This window comes from Haliotis asinina, chromosome 3 (genome assembly GCF_037392515.1).
Source record: "Haliotis asinina isolate JCU_RB_2024 chromosome 3, JCU_Hal_asi_v2, whole genome shotgun sequence".
Lineage (NCBI taxonomy): Eukaryota > Metazoa > Mollusca > Gastropoda > Lepetellida > Haliotidae > Haliotis > Haliotis asinina.
Window position 1 is genome coordinate 15690078 of NC_090282.1, and position 23245 is coordinate 15713322.

Here is a 23245-nt window from a genome sequence, read left to right on the forward strand (position 1 = left end):
TGCAACACCATTTTATAGGACAGTTATAGAATAGTTCTAAACAAGGAAACCCAACTGACCGATGGAAAGCCTGAAAATGTCACTGCTACATGTGTACGGATTCCATGGATCAGCATTAATGTCACTGCTACATGTGTACAGATTCCATGGATTAGCATTAATGTCACTGCTACATGTGTACAGATTCCATGGATTAGCATTAATGTCACTGCTACATGTGTACAGATTCCATGGATTAGCATTAATGTCACTGCTACATGTGTACAGATTCCATGGATTAGCATTAATGTCACTGCTACATGTGTACAGATTCCATGGATCAGCATTAATGTCACTGCTACATGTGTACAGATTCCATGGACCAGCATTAATGTCACTGCTACATGTGTACAGATTCCATGGATTAGCATTAATGTCACTGCTACATGTGTACAGATTCCATGGATTAGCATTAATGTCACTGCTACATGTGTACAGATTCCATGGATTAGCATTAATGTCACTGCTACATGTGTACAGATTCCATGGACCAGCATTAATGTCACTGCTACATGTGTACAGATTCCATGGATTAGCATTAATATCACTGCTACATGTGTACAGATTCCATGGATCAGCATTAATGTCACTGCTACATGTGTACAGATTCCATGGATCAGCATTAATGTCACTGCAACATGTGTACAGATTCCATGGATCAGCATTAATGTCACTGCTACATGTGTACAGATTCCATGGACCAGCATTAATGTCACTGCTACATGTGTACAGATTCCATGGATTAGCATTAATATCACTGCTACATGTGTACAGATTCCATGGATTAGCATTAATGTCACTGCTACATGTGTACAGATTCCATGGACCAGCATTAATGTCACTGCTACATGTGTACAGATTCCATGGACCAGCATTAATGTCACTGCTACATGTGTACAGATTCCATGGATTAGCATTAATGTCACTGCTACATGTGTACAGATTCCATGGATTAGCATTAATATCACTGCTACATGTGTACAGATTCCATGGATTAGCATTAATATCACTGCTACATGTGTACAGATTCCATGGATTAGCATTAATGTCACTGCTACATGTGTACAGATTCCATGGATCAGCATTAATATCACTGCTACATGTGTACAGATTCCATGGATCAGCATTAATGTCACTGCTACATGTGTACAGATTCCATGGATTAGCATTAATGTCACTGCTACATGTGTACAGATTCCATGGATTAGCATTAATGTCACTGCTACATGTGTACAGATTCCATGGATCAGCATTAATGTCACTGCTACATGTGTACAGATTCCATGGACCAGCATTAATGTCACTGCTACATGTGTACAGATTCCATGGATTAGCATTAATGTCACTGCTACATGTGTACAGATTCCATGGATTAGCATTAATGTCACTGCTACATGTGTACAGATTCCATGGATTAGCATTAATGTCACTGCTACATGTGTACAGATTCCATGGACCAGCATTAATGTCACTGCTACATGTGTACAGATTCCATGGATTAGCATTAATGTCACTGCTACATGTGTACAGATTCCATGGACCAGCATTAATATCACTGCTACATGTGTACAGATTCCATGGATCAGCATTAATGTCACTGCTACATGTGTACAGATTCCATGGATCAGCATTAATGTCACTGCTACATGTGTACAGATTCCATGGACCAGCATTAATGTCACTGCTACATGTGTACAGATTCCATGGATTAGCATTAATATCACTGCTACATGTGTACAGATTCCATGGATCAGCATTAATGTCACTGCTACATGTGTACAGATTCCATGGATCAGCATTAATGTCACTGCTACATGTGTACAGATTCCATGGATCAGCATTAATGTCACTGCTACATGTGTACAGATTCCATGGATTAGCATTAATGTCACTGCTACATGTGTACAGATTCCATGGATCAGCATTAATGTCACTGCTACATGTGTACAGATTCCATGGATTAGCATTAATGTCACTGCTACATGTGTACAGATTCCATGGATCAGCATTAATGTCACTGCTACATGTGTACAGATTCCATGGATTAGCATTAATGTCACTGCTACATGTGTACAGATTCCATGGATCAGCATTAATATCACTGCTACATGTGTACAGATTCCATGGACCAGCATTAATGTCACTGCTACATGTGTACAGATTCCATGGACCAGCATTAATGTCACTGCTACATGTGTACAGATTCCATGGATCAGCATTAATATCACTGCTACATGTGTACAGATTCCATGGACCAGCATTAATGTCACTGCTACATGTGTACAGATTCCATGGATCAGCATTAATGTCACTGCTACATGTGTACGGATTCCATGGATCAGCATTAATGTCACTGCTACATGTGTACAGATTCCATGGATCAGCATTAATGTCACTGCTACATGTGTACAGATTCCATGGACCAGCATTAATGTCACTGCTACATGTGTACAGATTCCATGGATCAGCATTAATGTCACTGCTACATGTGTACAGATTCCATGGATCAGCATTAATGTCACTGCTACATGTGTACAGATTCCATGGATCAGCATTAATGTCACTGCTACATGTGTACAGATTCCATGGATCAGCATTAATGTCACTGCTACATGTGTACAGATTCCATGGACCAGCATTAATGTCACTGCTACATGTGTACAGATTCCATGGATTAGCATTAATGTCACTGCTACATGTGTACAGATTCCATGGATTAGCATTAATGTCACTGCTACATGTGTACAGATTCCATGGATTAGCATTAATGGAGATACGTCGTTGGAGAAATGTTCCGAAAAATCGCCATTTGCTGAACACATTTAATATTGTCTGGTTTCGCTTGGGACTAAAACGAATAACGTTTAATCGTTTACTTCTCTAAAGGGGTTAAGGGCCTTCCGGGACTTTGATCTTGCGATAATAAATCTGTCAAATAATGGCTGATTCACCACAGCTATATAACATATATAAAATAATCTGGTAGTTCGTATTCTCCTTTGAGTAGTATCAACCTGGTCATATATTTCATCACTCCATCTTTACAGTATGTGCCTTGAGGGCGAGTGAGATTTGTTTTACGTCGCACTCAGAAGTTTTCCAGCTATACGTCGGCGGTCTGTTAATGATCGAGTCTGGACCAGACAATCTAGTATTCAACAACATGTGCATCGGTCTACGCAACTGGCACACGATGACACTTGTCAACGAAGTCAGCGAGCCTAACCATCCCATTCCGTTATTGTATTGTCCCGTTGAGTAAAACTGGTGTTGTAATATTTACAATAAACCGCGTGTACAAATGTGTAATAGATGCCAATATCTGTAATAGATATCAATTTACGTTATAGATTATAGGTCAGTGGGTTAGCGCTATAAAAGGGATACGTCCGAACAAATCACCATACACACATGCATGCGCATACATGTTGCAATATAAGTGTAATAAATCCCATTAAACCCTTTCCATATACTGATGTACATATTATATGACTCCACAAAATCAATCAAGGATGTTGTTTATATTTCAACTGAGACATGGATTGATATGAATATAATGGTGAAAAATTACATTGCATGGCGACAAATACGTAATTAACGTTATCACATTTCAAATATTTGCTTCTATATTATATAACCACATGATCATCGGACAATTCCCTGTCCCTAAACCTAAGGCATACGTTGAAAGATTCTCGAGTGTGGCGAACTCACTGAAGCGTAACCTAGTGAAAATGTTACTTATCATACCAAACTTCTAGGAGTTTATCGTTTTGACGGACGATTTTGCGCAAAGCCCTGACAATGCTATGACGTCATGAACTTGGTAGCACCACGATGTTGTGACATCGCTGCACTGCAAGTGTAGTGAGTGAGTTGTCTATACACCGCTTTTAGCAATACTCCAGCAGTATCACTGCACGGGACACCAGAAATGGGTTTCATACATTGTATTCACGTGGGGAATCGACACTGCAAGTCTCATGGCGGTACTTAAGATTGAATATATAGAGAATCTCACCCAAGTGTCTTCTGATATCAAATATATCACCACTCGTTGATAAAAGTAAAAATATCCTTGGCAAGCCTCGGATATTTGTAACTTTGTCAACTCATTTGCATGAAATTGATATCAGAAGACACTTGGGTGGGATTCTCGACATATTCAATTTGATAATACATACTTACGTAGAATTACCTGCTTGTCGATAAACTGAAATTGCAACATTTGTAAGCAAAACCATCCATATATACTCGTTTATCCATCCTTCAAAAGATCTCTTGTCGTTATATACGACTGGAGTAATACCTGTGTTACGTATTAGCACAGCTCAACAAAAAAGAAGTCTCTGATATTATAATGAATTTTGCCATCTCCTTCATGTTCGTGATATACAATAATATCTGTTATTTATCTTTTAATATAACATTGAAACATCATTACTGGAAAAATGTAAAGATTTGTAAAGAAAGCTTATCAACAACAATTCATATTTTTGACAGGCCACTAGCTCAAATTCCGTAGTGCGTCAACAATCGCCAGCTACCACCGACGCAAATATCCTTTGTAACACGTCAGGGAACATTGACGGGGTATCGGATTACCATGGTGACAGATTCCTAGTTTTGGAAGACAAGGCCTTTTATCAAAGGTTTCCTCTATTGTGGCGTGATCCCTGCATGTGGCAGAAAACAACACCGGCACAATAGAGTCGATGTTAACTGTCCGGCTGAAGGATGGGTTGGCGTTCGCGTCATCTTCACGGACACTGTCGCGCATTTGAAATGCACTACACGTTTACAGAGTTTCATGCCTAGCAGACATGATGTGGATGCACGTTTCCTTGATTCTGAATATATGTGCAGTTTCTGTTGCTTTTGATTTATTTCCTAACCAGGACAAAGTAGTCATAGGTAAGTTAAAATATTTTACTTTCCAGAAGTTATTGCCAAAAATACAAACGGAAACAAATGAAATGTTTTAGGAAACTTCACAAATCATCAACCACTGCTCCTTGGTTTGACGGGGTGGTAATGGACACAGGAATCAGGTTCGAATCCACCCTGGCAACAACGATCATACAGTTACTGTTAAATGTAGCTGATTGTGTTTCAGTGTGATATTTTAGAAGCACAAAATTCCACCCTGTTATTTTAAAAAAATTAAGGGTTCTGCTGTGTGCTAGACTAAACAAAGGTTCTGTATAATGTCTGTGGTCTAATTACAAATTTAGACATTAAAATTTGGTGCCATTAATTCGAATCCCGACAATAACTCTTTGTTTGTGTTTGTTGAGTTTAAAATTATAACGAAATATCTATTTTTTTCGAACGGAAGAAAGTTTGGGTAGTTACATTATCTTTTATCCCACGAATAATGTAATCGTGGCACACACACATAATCTTATCCCTATAGATAGATTCTCATGATGTCACGGGATTGTCTGGTCCAGGATTGGCGGTAAACAAAAACAAACATTACATCGGTTTCTTGATATACGCCTAAACTAAATAAACAATATTCTCTGTGTTTTTTATCAGGGTCGGTATCGGTGGATCTGCTGTGGGAGTCGACTCCGGAGCCCGGGGGTCGGGACAGACGCTCAGCTCCAGTTCTTCCCGGCCAACTTGCCTTTCAGTTTTCCATGGGTGGAGAAAAGGTTGAGCTTAACCTGAAGAGAAATCCCGACCTGAACACTCACACCCCAGCGTTTGTTGTTCGTGGGGGCCAGGTTGTGTCTAGCTCACAGTATAGGGAACCAGCCACAGTAAGTCAGTCACAATTACAATTCCAAGAGCTAATACACAATTTCTTCTTTCATATCAACTTGAACATATTAGTAATCTAGATCCAATGTAACTAGGTGAAGAATCACTATCTCATGACGACTGTGACCTGTAACACGTTGGTCATAGAGTACAGCAAGTAAGTAAAAGAAAGAATACACCCGTATTTCACCCTGGTTTAAAATGAAATAAAAGGAAATGGTAATAGATTGGATATGGGTATCATTTGTTGTATTTTGGACCTTAGGGTTGCTGACAATTTATGACGTTAGTAATTTAGGTTCAAATCCAATTGCTACCTGTATTTCTTTATTGAAAGTATACACCTAAATGACGTTTTTAGCTTAAGTTACACATATTGTGTGAATATATATTTTATATATATAGATTTTATATCGTTCCTAAGAATCATTGACTGTAAGCCAATTCTACCTGTATTTCTTTATTGAAAGTATACACCTAAATGACGTTTTTAGCTTAAGTTACACATGTTGTGTGAATATATATTTTATATATATAGATTTTATATCGTTCCTAAGAATCATTGACTGTAAGCAAATTCTACCTGCTGTGTACGTGTATGAAATTACTCAAGGGCTTGCAAAAAATATCTCTATTATTTGAGAACTTCGTGTTTTGAAAAGCAAACCGTTCTTTCCCGAGTGAAAAATCATCTAACAAAATTATTATTTATGTTTAAAAAATGTATTTTTTAGAAAAATGCTATGCGGAAAGGAACCGAAGATTCTTTCAAACGTCTCACAGCTCGTCCACAGAACTCTCCACATGCCAAATGAGCAATTATGACATGAACTCTGATAAAATATAATGACTATAATTAAATTAAATTTTGGTAGGAACAAGATGTCTGTTCTTAAAAAAATTGCGCTGGGAACTAGAAGAGCGCAGTAATATGCGGCCTTAAAATAGCAAAATATATCACCAGAACTCCCCACAAATGTTTTTATGACTTTTTATGAATTACGCCCATCTTTTACATATGGGATGTTCCTGATTCTATTCTATTCGTAATGCTTCTCTATTGTTAAAGAAAGGTGTGATGGGATACTACCAAGACGTGTCCAAGGCGGCCGCCATTATGGTGAAGCGGGAAGTACGCAATCAAGCGCAGTATGAACTGGTACGTTGTCATGGAAACGTAGTCACAAGGACAGACATGGCAGTAGCTGCAGAGTTTCTGTGTGAAAAGCTTTAGGCTCAACATATGTGTGGAAAATAATGTGTATGCTGAGGCTTTGAATTAAAATCACTCACCCATTACACACATATTTAACGATACGTTCAGTCTATGCAGCAGCACGATAGTGCGTTGTAGATGTACAGAGCCCTTCTCATCTTGTTACTGGTAACACGTGTGGTTGGAGATGTACAGAGCCCTTCTCATCTTGTTACTGGTAACACGTGTGGTGGTAACACGTGTGGTTGGAGATGTACAGAGCCCTTCTCATCTTGTTACTGGTAACACGTGTGGTTGGAGATGTACAGAGCCCTTCTCATCTTGTTACTGGTAACACGTGTGGTTGGAGATGTACAGAGCTCTTCTCATCTTGTTACTGGTAACACGTGTGGTTGGAGATGTACAGAGCCCTTCTCATCTTGTTACTTGTAACACGTGTGGTTGGAAATGTACAGAGCCCTTCTCATCTTGTTACTGGTAACACGTGTGGTTGGAAATGTACAGAGCCCTTCTCATCTTGTTACTGGTAACACGTGTGGTTGGAAATGTACAGAGCCCTTCTCATCTTGTTACTGGTAACACGTGTGGTTGGAAATGTACAGAGCCCTTCTCATCTTGTTACTGGTAACACGTGTGGTTGGAGATGTGCAGAGCCCTTCTCATCTTGTTACTGGTAACACGTGTGGTTGGAAATGTACAGAGCCCTTCTCATCTTGTTACTGGTAACACGTGTGGTTGGAAATGTACAGAGCCCTTCTCATCTTGTTACTGGTAACACGTGTGGTTGGAGATGTACAGAGCCCTTCTCATCTTGTTACTGGTAACACGTGTGGTTGGAAATGTACAGAGCCCTTCTCATCTTGTTACTGGTAACACGTGTGGTTGGAGATGTACAGAGCCCTTCTCATCTTGTTACTGGTAACACGTGTGGTTGGAGATGTGCAGAGCCCTTCTCATCTTGTTACTGGTAACACGTGTGGTTGGAGATGTACAGAGCCCTTCTCATCTTGTTACTGGTAACACGTGTGGTTGTAGATGTACAGAGCCCTTCTCATCTTGTTACTGGTAACACGTGTGGTTGGAAATGTACAGAGCCCTTCTCATCTTGTTACTGGTAACACGTGTGGTTGTAGATGTACAGAGCCCTTCTCACCTTGTTACTGGTAACACGTGTGGTTGTAGATGTACAGAGCCCTTCTCATCTTGTTACTTGTAACACGTGTGGTTGGAGATGTACAGAGCCCTTCTCATCTTGTTACTTGTAACACGTGTGGTTGGAAATGTACAGAGCCCTTCTCATCTTGTTACTGGTAACACGTGTGGTTGGAGATGTACAGAGCCCTTCTCATCTTGTTACTTGTAACACGTGTGGTTGTAGATGTACAGAGCCCTTCTCATCTTGTTACTTGTAACACGTGTGGTTGGAAATGTACAGAGCCCTTCTCATCTTGTTACTGGTAACACGTGTGGTTGTAGATGTACAGAGCCCTTCTCATCTTGTTACTGGTAACACGTGTGGTTGGAGATGTACAGAGCCCTTCTCATCTTGTTACTGGTAATACGTGTGGTTGGAGATGTACAGAGCCCTTCTCATCTTGTTACTGGTAACACGTGTGGTTGTAGATGTACAGAGCCCTTCTCATCTTGTTACTGGTAACACGTGTGGTTGGAGATGTACAGAGCCCTTCTCATCTTGTTACTTGTAACACGTGTGGTTGTAGATGTACAGAGCCCTTCTCATCTTGTTACTGGTAACACGTGTGGTTGTAGATGTACAGAGCCCTTCTCATCTTGTTACTTGTAACACGTGTGGTTGTAGATGTACAGAGCCCTTCTCATCTTGTTACTGGTAATACGTGTGGTTGGAGATGTACAGAGCCCTTCTCATCTTGTTACTGGTAACACGTGTGGTTGTAGATGTACAGAGCCCTTCTCATCTTGTTACTGTTAACACGTGTGGTTGTAGATGTACAGAGCCCTTCTCATCTTGTTACTGGTAATACGTGTGGTTGGAGATGTAACGTGAGATGAAACTGGATTTAAGGTCGCGTTCAATGTTATTTCACGTCTACAGCGGCATGTACTTGTCCAGTGTTCAGATATGATTGGTTTTGACGTTTTATTTACTTAGATACGAGTCTTCGTTTATGCAAGCGTGTACACTGTATACTGACTCAGTCGGCCGGTATCTACATCACTCCCTCACTCAAGGCAATAACAAGTACAATCGTTCAGCCTCTTGTAATGACGCGATCTTCCAGGCAGCCTTCCACTACCCCCTGGAGACTGCATATATTTCAAGTAAATGGTTAAATTTGGAAATGATAAGATAAGATAAGATAAGATAAGATAAGATAAGATAAGATAAGATAAGATAAGATAAGATAAGATAATACTTTATTATCCCGAGGGAAATTTTGGTTACATCGTAAACAAAACACTGAATTACAACGTACTTTACAAGAACGCTAAAATCATGCACATATAGATAAATACCATATAAAGAGCACTAAGATGTTGCAGCAAGATAGGACTAACATGCTGCGATAAAAGGTGAAAACAGTTTGTGAAAAAGAAGCCTCATGGGATAAGATGGTAAAAAAGTTATAAAAAATATTAACTGTTGTTAAAATAGCGAATACCAGCTGGTACAAAAGAATGACGGAACCTGTTTGTTCTGGCTGCCGGCATGCGCAGACGGCGTCCTGATGGAAGAAATTCAAAATCATAATAGAGAATGTGAGAGCTGTCATTTACAATTTTCTGCACTTTTTTAACAATTTGCTGCTCGTAAATTTGTCCGATAGGAGTTACTGATTCTGAACCAATGATTTTGCGTGCTGTGTCAACAATTTTGTTGAGTTTAGCTTTGTTTTGAACAGACAAGTTACCAAACCAACAAAGAAGATTGAAAATTAGAATACTCTGTATAAAGGTTTTGTAGAAAAGAACCATGAGTGAACAATCAATTCTAAAAGTGTTTAAACGACGAAGGAAGTACAACCGCCGCTGACCTTTCTTGTAAACATAATCAACGTTATCATTCCAGGATAATCTTGAATCAAGGACAGTGCCCAAATACTTGTATGTGTTTACAATTTCAATATCTTCGTTGTTGATTGAAATCTGGGCCAAAGGGTCGCAAGTTTTTCTGAAATCAATAATCATTTCTTTTGTTTTCTTAGTATTTAAGATCAAAAAGTTGTCTTTACACCAATTTGTAAAGTTAGATACTTCATTTCTGTAGTCAAGGTCAGCAGATTTAAGAAGTGAAACAATAGCTGCATCATCAGCAAATTTGATGTTAAAACAGTTTGTTGCTTTAGTAACACAATCGTTGGTGTAAATTATAAACAGAATGGGTGATAAAACACATCCTTGCGGTGCTCCAGTAGACAGGTTGGCAGTGGAAGACTTCATTCCGTTCACAGTAACACACTGAGGTCTGTCAATCATAAAAGCGTTTATCCATTTGACTAAGTTACTGTTTACACACAAATTCGAAAGTTTTGACAGAAGCAAATGGGGTTGAATAGTGTTAAAAGCAGATGAGAAGTCCGCGAAGAGGATTCTAACGTATGTACCACTGGTTTCCAGATGTTTGTAGATGAGGTTCAGGAGAGAAAGCGTAGCGTCGTCTGTACCCCGTCTTTGTCTGTAGGCAAACTGGAGTGGGTCGAGTTGGTCTTCTACTTCTCGCATTAGTAGCTTTTATATAATCCGTTCGAGACTCTTCATGGCTACAGACGTAAGGGCAACTGGACGATAGTCATTACACACACTGGGATTTTGTATCTTCGGAAGTGGAACAATGTGAGATGTTTTCCATATGACAGGTATCTGATGTTGGAGAAGAGTTTTTTTTAAAATACATTGAAATATGTCGCATAGCTGATCACAACATTATGGATTATGTAGGATTAGCGCATGTAATTGCGTGTATAGCCCATGTTAAATGACGAAGTGAGCCTACATGCAACATCCACATTGGAATTTCTGTCGTCTCAAAGTAGCCTCCACAGTACTTTCACAGCACTTGCAATAACAAACTAACCCAAGCACTAAGGACTTTTAACAGTAAACAAAATGTGGGAGTGCTGGTTGGGGGTAATGTACATGAACCTACCAACCCGACAGACTGCATGAACTTCATCTTGACCATGACCTTGATATTCTCGTGCTGCCAGATGGGGACATATATCATGGCGGAGGAACAGTACACTATCCAGCCGCTGAGAGTTGACCATGCGAATGGAAGCGGACAGCGGGTCGCGAATCATTCCATAGCGAGGCTCATGACCCACCTTAGCCTCAGAAACGACATTCTTGATTTTGGTAACGTTGCTTAGAATACCAGTTTCAGAAACTTTCCTTTTGTGCCTAAATGTTCCATTACATAATTCCACTTCCTGAGCCGCAGTCATAATCAGCGTAATCCATGTCCTTGCGTTGGGCAAAAATGTGTTATTGGCAATATATCTTGAAACAGATGAATGCGTGTGTCTGTGGGGAAAGATACAGTGTTAGAGATACATAGTCTTTCTTACGCTGCATTTCAGTCCGAGATCCAGCAACAGAGGACATTGCTGCCAGCACCAAGAAGTCCGCACCAGAAGAATCACCCGCCAACAGGAGGAGGCACAAGAGGCAGGCCACAGTCAACAGGGTGGAGCTGTTGATCGTCACAGACTATGCAGTCTACGCCACGTAAGTCTACGACCGAATCGACTCCCGTAAGCACTTGAAATGTTAATCGTAAACGATAGACGTACTTTCGGAAGTAATTTATTCCTTTTCGTACTTCTTTGCAGCCCTTTGAAGTGGATTAATACAATGCAAGGAAAAAATATAAATGAAAATACTAGTATGGGTGTTCATCTTCTTTGTTTCTGTGAATTGGACATTTCAGTGGAAGTAATAACGCCGTTGTGACTTGCTTGTGACGTCACATATTTCCCACTTCTGTTGGTTTAAGGTTATATCCAAGTATGTGATTTGGACGTGATTTGTGCAATCCATTGTTGACTTCCAGTAAAAACCAAGCCCCCTGCTTGCTGCTGCAGTGTCCTTCATTGGAGTAATACCATTTGTTTCAGATGGTTTGAAAGGACTAAAGGTTCGTCACGGGCAGAGAGGAGGAGTCGGGCTCTTGAGAACATGAAGCAATACTACGCTTTTGTCATCAATGGGGTATGGGCATGCAGCTCGTAGAACAGTCAGATTGCTTCTTTGTACTATACTCAACAGTTCAGCGTTATGTCCGATAGAACTGTGGACCGTCTCTCTAGGCTGCGTCCCCTGGAATCACCTTGCAGTGATATAGCGATAATTTACCTCAACATCCCGGTCATATAAGAGTTGATGCAAAACACAACACGCATATATGGACCTTTTTGAAGACGCATTTGTGAATATCATTACAGAATAGATCACGTCCTACTTGCTGATTACAGTTTTGTTTAAGAAAAACTTCGTGATGTTAGAGGTTCGTGAGCTATTGCATGGCATGCTTGTTACTGCTTGTTAACAGAGTTATGTATACGATGAATCACAACATTATTTTGACCGACATATCACCGTCACAAACATGGCGTCTTCCGGTTTCAGATCGACCTTCGGTATGCGAGCATCAAGGAGCCGGATTTCAGGATTGACGTTACCTTTGCTGGAATAGTCATGATAGATGTGGGTGACCGTGTGGAATAGCCATTTTAAATGCATGTCCATGTGCCGGTATATTTAAGATAGAAGTGAGTGCCTGTGTGGTATATTTAAGATACATTTGAGTGCTTGTATGGTATATTTAAGATAGATGTGAGTGTCTGTGTGGTATATTTATGATAGATGTGGGTTCCTGTGTGGTATATGTATGACTGAGTACATGTATGGTATAGTCAGTCAGTCAGTCAGTCCGTGTACAACATATACATGGTGTTATACCTTCAGGACCCCCAAGAATCCCTGTGGACAGTGAATCTTGCCGGAGCACAGGACGGGGGAGGGGAGTTCGTGGAGTCATCAGACGCTCTGGAGTCCTTCCGGTCATGGGTTCTCAATAACGATACGTCATTTCCGCCAAATGATCACGTGATGTTATTTACAGGGTGAGAATGTGCAAGTGTTTCCATAGAAACAGCATCGTTTTCTTGATATGTAATTGATAACTGTGTTGATGGCGGACACATACTTGTCTTTGATAAATTTGAGTCAAACCCTTCGTAAAATAGTACATTAAACCCATTTATCATGCTTTGGTTGGTAACCGGTTTGGTCAACATAGAGTTTCCGAATAGAACTAAATTTATATATGTGTTTCCGGTGTATTGTATCAGTGACAGATACAATTAATATTGTGTAACACACTGCTATGGTTACCTGAACATATTGCAGATACAACCTGACGTATGGAGGGTCAACCGCCAATGCTGGTGAGTCTGCATGACATCAGCAACCTGCATCGCTTCCCTCCTTTGTTAAAGCTGGTACATGAGATAGCCTCGCACCAAAGTTACCCCCTTTAGTTTTAGCTTGATTACATTTTAGCTTACTTTGCGATAATCTTTTCAGGGTGACATGTGATAGTTAAAATATAAGATCTGACACTGTTCTCTATTGGGCCAAAATCTGCACATGGTATTGAGTCCAGTCTTCCAGGATTTGACCTCAAGTTCAAGGCTGATTAGTGTGGTTCAGCTCGAAACTTGCGGTGACCATTGCTGATACTTCATAGAGCAAATTGAGATGTTCCTGGCCGATATTTTGTCGGAAGTGACAAGATCTTAATTATGGTGGGTCGATAGGTCAAAACAAAGGAGGAAAATGATTGTGGTCAGAGGCCAGATTACTGATCCAGATGACCGTGAACCGAGCCCATTCATGAGTATAACGTAACATTTAACGGTGTTTCATCAATGATGAACCAACTCAAATATACAAAAAGAATAATGTTATCACACACATTTGTCAATCGTGTAGCATGAATGCTTTCTGTAAATATGAGTCTACATAATGAATCTTGTGACTTCAGGTTTGGCGTACATCAAGTCAATGTGTAATCCAGAGTTCTCCATCTCGATCGTGGAGGAATTCTTCGAGTTCCGTATCGTCGCAATAGCTGCTCATGAACTCGGCCACAGGTACACACAAAACAGTCGGTGTTCTGGTTAGAACTAGGCTTGGTGACGTATGGGGTATCATGTTTATTGCGGATCACCGTTCCTTCGTCGGCGTGTTTCGCTTTTTACCATATTTACAGGTCACGTAGCTGGAATATTCACAGTGTGACGATATGTAACAAAGGCACATATAAGTACGCAGTCGCTGTCTATAAATACCCAGCCCTCAAATGCGAGTGAGTTCAGTTTTATGCTGCTTTTAGCACCATTCCAGTAACAGCAGGGTGGGGGGACACCAGAAGTGGGCGTCACAGATTTTACTTGTGTAGCGAATCTTGCGGCTGCTGAACCACAAGGCTACCCAGTTACCAAAAAGCGGGGATATTTGGGGTTTCACCCGGAACATGGTTGCCCAGGTAACAGTCAGGTCATTTTGCTGCGTAGTTTGTGTTTTTATGAACAGCTATCATCATAGATGTTTTAATTTGCATTTCCAGTCTCGGAGCTCGCCATGATATGGACGGAAATAAGTGTTTCGCATTTTTTCTGTATATTATGACGTCACGTTTCCGGTTCCCGTCAAGGTCAAAGGCAACAAATCCGTGGCGCTTCTCAAAGTGCTCTATCGACTATTTCCGGAAATACATAGAGACTCTTAACAGGTAAAAAGGAACTTAGACGGATTGTTATCTCTGAAACAGTCACTTCAGTGAACTAAAGGAATGAACGTTTCAAGGTCTTACCAAAACGCTCTATAGCACGGTGCTTAATGATATGTGCATACACATACACATAGGCGCACAATCACAAGCACACACGTGTGCTTCCAGACATCACACATCACCTAAGTCTCCCGCACTAGAGTTCGTTTGGCTCAAAAGAAGACCATGATTTCCAGCCTAACTCGTAAACTAATAGACATGTAATACGCAATGAAACACTAATCCTAATCAAGACATCACACCAACGCTATGGTTTTGGGGAGGAGGGTGCAGGAGTCGATCGGAAACGGCCAAACGGGCTATAACTGATTCTCTGGGTGCTGTTTCAGTAACAACACCAACTGCATGCTGACTCAGGAAGCCAATACTGACGTCAACGAGATTGCTGGTTTCCTTGGGGACCAGCCTGGCCAGGTATACTCTCCGGACAAGCAGTGTGAGGTCAGGTTTCAGAGTGAGGACTCGCATGTCTGCAGGGTGAGGAGCATCATGTGTGGTGTTTTTTAAGGGGGGCTTTGTAACCTTATCATGGTTACTAGATCTTGTATATTCTTCTTTTGTGTAATCAGTATTTCATTACCAATATACGGTGTCCTCCAAGTACCACTAGTGGTGGTTATCTGAGCCGGGTTGCTGTGTCCGATATCAAATGCTTGCTTTTAGCACTAACTTCAGTTAGGTTGCATAGAAATAATTAAAGGTTTCTGGGGCACATTTTTTTCAAAAGTGACGAGGGCGGTGGGTCTTCGGTTTTTAATTTTTGATAGAAAAAACAGTGACGAGGGAGGAACACATTTCTTATTATCTCTCATAAATACAGCTTGGGAAGTTTAGCATGTGTTAAAGGGGCACTGATGCGGAGCGATTCCCGTGGACTGGTGTAAACTTTTGTTATTGTTTTTCTCCCGTGAGTACCCGGATGATATCCCAGAATTCGTGACTGGTTCGTGAGCTCTGCTGCGCAGTCCTTAAGCGCAATTGATAGTTTAATTATAGACAGATCAACTGAGGTGAAGTCATTTTTACTTCATTACAAATGTACTATGAAAACAAGTGAAACACTTTGAAGGTTAATCATCTGCCAGTGGTAGAAATGGTAAAAAAAACTATTAGGACGGGAAAATAACGAAGCCAATGTATGTCTCTATATTTTCTCTCATAACCGTAATTAGTTTATTGTCATATTTGTATGATTCTGAAAATTAATAAAAGAACACACGATCTGCTTATACTCGCAGTAAATTTCTAACATAACAGCAGCATTTATACATTGTATAGATTGCCAATGTGGATCCTATTTCACACACATACGCGATCTAGTGTGTGTTTTCTGTCATACAGATTCTGCTGACTGCTACAACAAATGTAAAACAGACTAATTTTATAGCAACAATGTCAGGCTACTACCTTGTTCAGGAATGTATCCATCAATATCCACGTAAAAGAAATCGTATTCCATTCATCTGCAGCTGGTAAATAATCCTGCTCTGTGTCGCGTGTCTTACAACTGTCTCATTTGCGAAAAAGTAACACATCGTTTCACGTCTTTCGTTGGTGAAAACCAGATAAACCTCTCATTGGTCTCCCAAGATAGCACACCTGGCAACTAATTGTATGATGTCCACTATTCTAAGTAATTTAGTTAACCAATAATGAGCAATCAAATCAATCAACGCAAGGGTGGTTAATTCTTTGAAGGGAGGATGTTGTTTTTGCACTCATACTTTACGACAGGGTGTAGTCATCTACAAACACTGCCTTTTGACAAATCCGCTAGAAGATAAAAGTAATTAATCAATCAGTGTGTTATCGGTTAATCCTGTGATCGATGTTTGTTTTTGTAACTCAGCTGATAAACACTCTTGCATCACTTGCATGCACATATTACATAACATACAATACATTTGCCATTACAGACCTTAATTTATAATGTTAAGTATTTATTCCAGACAGGAGAAATGCCAAATGGGAACCTTTGTTGAGTAACCGAAGCGGTGTTACTACTGACTATACCTGTTATAAATTGATTAATTGACCATCCAGAGAATGATGACAAGTAACACGTGTAGGTTTACACCATCAAATGCGAGATACAGCAAGGCCGAAACTGTTTTAAGGATACCAACGGAATTTCGTTACATAAGGAATACATACAGGCATTTGCTGTGTACTTGGGTAAATAGGTGTAATAAGGGGTTTTTTTTACGTAAGAACATTTTCAGATTTCTCTACCAAAGGCAAAGTCATCGTTTTTTGTTTACCAATTCAAATAAATCAACTGTGTTTTTGTATTATCATAAATGATAAACCATTGTAGCTACCATAGCTGCAAAATTTACGTATGATATTTCCTATCACAGCTGAACCAACACTCAAAACTACCTAAATATAAAGCTTTGCAATCTTCCGTACTGAAACAAATGGTTTGCTACGTGCCTGTAGACATCATATTTTCATGTAACATGATCAAATATCGAGGTTTAAAACACAGAAATAGGATCACATTGGATCAGTAACTATACCATCCAAGCATCCGAAAAGAACTACACTGCTGGGATATTTGGTTACGATCAGACAAGAAATACCATAGATATTTTTAAACAAATGGCATATGATGGGCATCCGGCCTCCTGACTGTTTAGGTGAAGAAATTCTGCTAAAATGGACAGGAGCCCAGTTCCTTTGTCCGTCACGGTCGAAGGAGCGGGCGCTGACCAATTTGCGGTTTGGTTTCGTAATAAGACCGTTGGTGAGAAACATTATTCGCTCCGCATCAGTGCCCCTTTAAAGAGTTGCACGCCAACTGTTCTTATTGACACTGATTCTTATAGTGGACACGTGGATGATAGGGACGAAACAAAGTCAAAATATTTTTTTTAATGGCCAAATACACGTCACATTTCTCTTTTTTAATGTAACCTTATATTTGTAAACTAATCTTTGGTAGACTTACGGTTATCTTGGACCCGTGAAGGGTCGGAGGGGGGTGACGGCGGTGACGACGACGACGACGACGACGACGACGATGATGATGATGATGATTGTATTTGTCTAGGATGGCCACAAGGATAGATACACCAACATATGCAGCCAAGGTCTGCTGTGTCGGGTGCCCGGGGGTGGTGGCGCTTGTGAGAGGATCGTCCCTGCTGACGGGACACCATGTGACAAGGGAAAGGTACTTCACTTTCATGTCAGAATACTCCAAAACACTGAACTGACGAGACCCGTGAATGTCCGGGGTAGAATATTAATGGACCTTTAGCAGCCCATGCTTCCCATAAAAGGAGACTACGCTTGTTGTAAGAGACGACTCACGGGATCGGGTGGTCAGCCTCGTTTGACACATGTCATCGATTCCCAATGACCGATGTTCATGCTGTTGACCACTGCCATACAGCTGGAATATTGATGAGTGTGGTGTAAAACTCAACTCAACTCACTCACTCACTGAACTGAGGAGACTTTGACAGCGAGCTCGGGCTGAGATATCACGAGGGATTTATGGTGCTTCAAATGATAAGCTTGGACAAGGCAAGATGTACTATATGTTAGAGTGGCAACGAATAAGAGAACGCATAGAAGTACAAGTAGTCTTTTATTTGTTTCCAGGTTTCTTGACATTGCTGGGAATCTGGGACGCATATGTACTTTCATGTCACTTAATTTGTTTTCTTGTCGTTTCCATCAATACATTTACGAATTCACGAGGGTATGTAGACATGTCACCTTACCTCAGCATGTAGGGTAGTCACCATCGGTACCTGAAGTCATTGCCAAGTTCAGATCCACTGATGAAAGAATCTGACGAAAGTATCAAAATGATGTGTGTCCATGTTTCAGTGGTGTATGGAGGGGAAGTGTGTGGCATCCACCGACATGTTGGAATGGAGAGGTGAGTAAACAGAGAGCTCAGGAGACGTTCAGAGATCAAACCCCTTGATCAGTTATTTTGATATCTACCTTTCATAATCATATGATGAATATGGTGGTAGAATTGTGTAAGCTAATACCTGTACGTATTGGCATTATAAATAATGTTATAGGTTTTACCGCCCACCATCCATGTGTTACAGGTTTCACCATCCATTACTCTGTAACAGGCTTCACATCTATCCCTCTGTAACATGTTTCGCATCTGTCCATCTGTAGCAAGTTTCACCGTCCACCCCATAGAACAGGTTTCACTGTACAGCCCTATGTGACCGGTTTCACATATAATACCTGTGGTCCAAAGCAACTGTATCTTATCACATTATACATAATGTTTCGTATCACCGTCCATCCCAACTCCCCCCATCTGTAATAAGTTACATCTGTAATAGGTGTTACCACCCATCCCCCTGTAACAGGTTTCACATCAATCCCTTTGTTATAGGTTTCGCCGCCAACCCCTTTGCAACAGGTTACACCGTCCATCCCTCTGTAACAGAGTTAATCCTCCTTCAGTATAACAAAGTTCAACCCCTCTGTGTCATGTCACCGTCCCTATTTCTGTGGGAGATATCAATATCGTAAGGGATGTCTGTATCTCTATATGTCGACATCGACCTATATCTGTCGAATTATCTTGTCAGATGGCTGCCCATTTGGAGACACCCCCGGAGTGCTGAGAGGGGCTGAGACGTGCCAGGACGTTGTGACAGCTGATCCCCGGATCTGTTACAACGACACCGTCAGACTCAAGTGCTGTAATACATGCGTCAGCGTCCACTCTGGGATTACAGGTACAGATCCTGTAGATGTACAGCTGGACCCCGTTTCACAAATCTCGTAAACCTAAAACCTAACGTTCCTCGTAGCATTCGTCTCTCCTCTACTGTAACACAGAAAGTACGAATGCTATGAGAAGAGTTACGAGATGTTAGGCTTGCGAGAGCTTTGTGAAAAGGGGGTATAATGCATTCAACTACCTGAGTACATACTTTTCTGCAGCGACATCACGTTTAACATATGTTGTCCTTGCGTTAATTCATGTGTTGATTAGTAGAGTCTTACCCGTAAACATTTCAGTCTGGGTCAGATGGACCTTCTTAAGGTAAAGCTGTGGCTTATACTAAACTGTTATCCTAAGATCCATATCAACGTTCAGTGGTCACATATGAGCTATCTGAACTAAAACATAGCTGTCCTCTCTACACCAGGTTGTGAATATGGAGATCGTCAGCGTGACTGTCAGGCAGATTTGTGTCCTTCCTACACCTTCGACATTCAGAACGTGTCCTGCTGTGTCACCTGTCACAACTTCTTCAACCCGACCACGCCCACCACCCCGGGACCATCTACCGCGCCCACTACTACCACCTCGCCTTTGACTGTGTCGTTACTGACCACTCTTACAGGATATGTTGCACGTGGTAGCACACGAATGGCCCTGGCATCTTCGGGGCCGTTTGAAAGTATAGGGGACATCAGCACCAAGAGTGAGAAGCTTATGAAGTCGGAGTTGATGCCGACAAGTGAAATACCCTTTACCATGACAACCCGAGATACAGTACTGACAACAGAGCAACCATGGGTATATACTTCGACATTTTATACACAAGGTCAGACACGATGGTCAGCTGATGCAACTGCATCCCCAGGCGTCTCTGTTTCGTCAAGGTTATCACCAGGGTCGTCAAGAATTGAGAGTCCAGGTACTCCTACTTCACCTTCCGTGCCAGTTTCATCAAATGACATGGCTACGTTAACCCGCTTGGTGACGTCACCACACACGGTCCAGTCATCGCCAACTCCAATGAATACCCTGCGACAGTCTACGACTAGTACGACATCATCGACAGATTCCCCCAACAGCAGAGCCAACCGTGGCGGTAGGTATTGTTTGTGTTTGAGGGTGATTTTTTCTATATGTTTTATTTAAGTAAATTCTTTGTTTATTTTATTCTTTGTTACTCTCGGTAACATACAACTTATGAACGTGGTCTGTAATTAAATATTCAAATCTGGACCAGTCAATCCCATGACTAACTGTCTGAGCTTTGATTTACGCAGGGATCCGATGACATGCATCAACCAAAACAGTAAAAGTTACCTCCCATAAGTCGTCTCTAACCACAGACTCCTGGTCACTGATGACCGATTCTATCTCGAACACCACTTTTCTCCTGAGAAATCTGGTTCTCGTGTTTTTCAGGTGCACCAAGCAGCCAAATCGGGGGCTTTAAAGAAATGACAAGGAAGAAAAAATTGGCGAAACTCAGACAGCTACGTGAACTGCACCTGCGTCAAAGTATGCTCCATGTGCTCCAAAATTATCTCTGTGTTACCTTTTGGATGATATGAAAATATCATACTCCTGCCATGTTTTAAACTGGACCTAGGGCTGTTGCACTGAATTTCGCAATGCAGAGTTAGATCCCTTAGTTGTCCCAGGACTCGACTGCTCTCACGATTTCTGTTCATTTCGGTTATGATGTTTAAATGAAGACAATTTGATAAAAGATATCCCGCAAAATATTAAAGATCCGTTTTCACTATAGATTATTTGGTATTATAACAAAATATGATGTAAACTTTGAGTAAAATGTGAACAAATGTTATTATGTTCCAGTCTGCTTGTTCAAAAAGGTCAACTAAGATTAGGCCATAGGCTACTATGAACATGTATCCACGAAAGCAACCTACAAGTTCGCCACAAATATTTATAACTGCAATTCACTGTTTCGTCAAATACTGCGTCTTAGTTGACCTTCACGTTGCGTTGGCTTGTGTTTGCTTGTGTTGGCTTGTGTTTGCTTATCTGCTTGTGTTTGCTTTCGTACATTTCTGGGGCTCCATTCACGAAGCAAGTAAGTTTAACGATAACGCCCATTCTTTAACATTACACTGATACTACGTTAGTGACTTACGATGGTACCCTTACGATCATCTCATTGCTTTGTGAAAGGAATCCCTGCTGCTTGGGTTTGTTTATGTTACTGTCCCCGGCTATACCTATACTTCGAATGCCTTATGCTTGCACGGGTGCTTCATATAATCCTCGGGTGCCAATCATGGGTCGCGGGGTGACGCATACTGGCTTTTGGGTTCTCCATATTGGCTTCTGTGTGCCGCAAATTGGCCTTGGGTACTGCATACTAACCTCAGGGTCTGCACACTGGCCTTAAGATTATTTACATTGGCCTCAGAATGCTGCATACTGGGTGCTCGATATTGTAACTGTCTATCTCATTTTAACTTTGGGTGATAAATACAACCATGAGAGTGCCGAATTCTGGCATTTGGTGTCTCATGGTGACCTTGTGTCTCTAATTCTGGCCTAGGGTGTCTAATAATGACTTTACTGGCCTTGGGTGTCTCATACTGTCCTTGGATGTCTCATACTGGCCTTGGGTGTTACATACTGTCCATGGATGTCTCATAGTGGCTTTGGGTGTCACATGTGTGTCTATTATCAAATGCATTGCGTACAGGGATCAAAGTCATAATCGTGGATTTCATCACCTATGGAACTTGAAGTTTTCCATAGACCTTAAGCTGACGCATAGGCATTTAACTGAAAAGATGGTCCAACTCACTCGTTTTGCCATGTTGCTAGGAATTCAGATTCAGTATGCTGCCCTTGGTTAGTGTCGTGATGAAACAATATCGTGTATCCTCTTTTTGCAAGACATTATGGCTTCTGCTGCTAGTAACGACACTGCCCTGTGTCTGCACGTCCTTTCTGTTGCTTTGTCTGTAGTTGTGCAGCTTCAACATGTGACTACTGACGGCTTCTGTTCCCAGGACAGGCGGCGGTAAGGCGGCAGTGGTTGTATTACTACACCTTGCTGACCCGCAGCAGACACAGCTGGAGATGGCCACTAACGTGGAGGATGTATTGGAGACAGCGTCTAGGTCGGCTGCATCAACAGACCTTCTCGTGGGAACATAGCATGGAGGAGATGGAGAACGATGAAGACACTGATGCTGGAGCTGGGGACAGGGTTGAAGGAAGGGAAAGACGCTCAGCTGGTGCTGCCACAATCCGTCCATTAGAAGGAGCTGATGACCGGGTTCAGAGCCACGTGGGTAATATGTTTGAGGGAGGCCGTACAGGCAGACGACAACCGATAACAGCAGACGACCATTTTGGAAATGATGGTGAAATTAGACATGAGACCGACACAAAAGACGTCGTGCTATCAACTGCGATGGGTACCCTTGGTTTAGATACGGACACACATAACAACGAGAAGAATGGTTTGAATGATGACGTCAGTACTCGTAAAAATGCAAATTTCGACATGTATACAGGCAGCACATCCTGTCAAGGAATGTGTGGTCACATCCTTGAAATGGAACCTTTAATCACGGATCACAACCAGTTGTCTCTGAGCAATGATCCCATCAGACATGTAGAGGTTGATGATGTGAGTGCTACAGAAGCGGACAATACT

The 23245-nt window shown here is 41.3% G+C and overlaps 1 protein-coding gene across 1 annotated transcript; it reads left to right on the plus strand.

Moving 5' to 3' along the window:
- The first annotated feature begins 4865 nt into the window (after positions 1-4865).
- On the plus strand, positions 4866-22740 carry LOC137278728 (zinc metalloproteinase-disintegrin-like VLAIP-B). Its single transcript, XM_067811242.1, has 17 exons — positions 4866-4953; positions 5581-5807; positions 6878-6967; positions 11212-11359; positions 11584-11731; positions 12121-12214; positions 12971-13128; positions 13415-13452; positions 14052-14160; positions 14637-14801; positions 15191-15338; positions 17917-18039; positions 18705-18756; positions 19439-19588; positions 20006-20677; positions 21001-21096; positions 22598-22740. The coding sequence occupies exons 1-17, from the start codon at positions 4866-4868 to the stop codon at positions 22738-22740; spliced, it is 2649 nt and encodes an 882-aa protein (XP_067667343.1).
- The last annotated feature ends 505 nt before the right edge of the window (positions 22741-23245 follow it).

Coding starts and splice junctions, on each gene's coding strand:
- LOC137278728 (XM_067811242.1), top strand. CDS start 4,866: ATGTGGATGCACGTTTCCTTGATTCTGAATATATGTGCAGTTTCTGTT. Junction 11,360..11,583: donor AAACGACATTCTTGATTTTG/GTAACGTTGCTT, acceptor GCTGCATTTCAG/TCCGAGATCCAGCAACAGAG. Junction 15,339..17,916: donor AGGACTCGCATGTCTGCAGG/GTGAGGAGCATC, acceptor GTATTTGTCTAG/GATGGCCACAAGGATAGATA.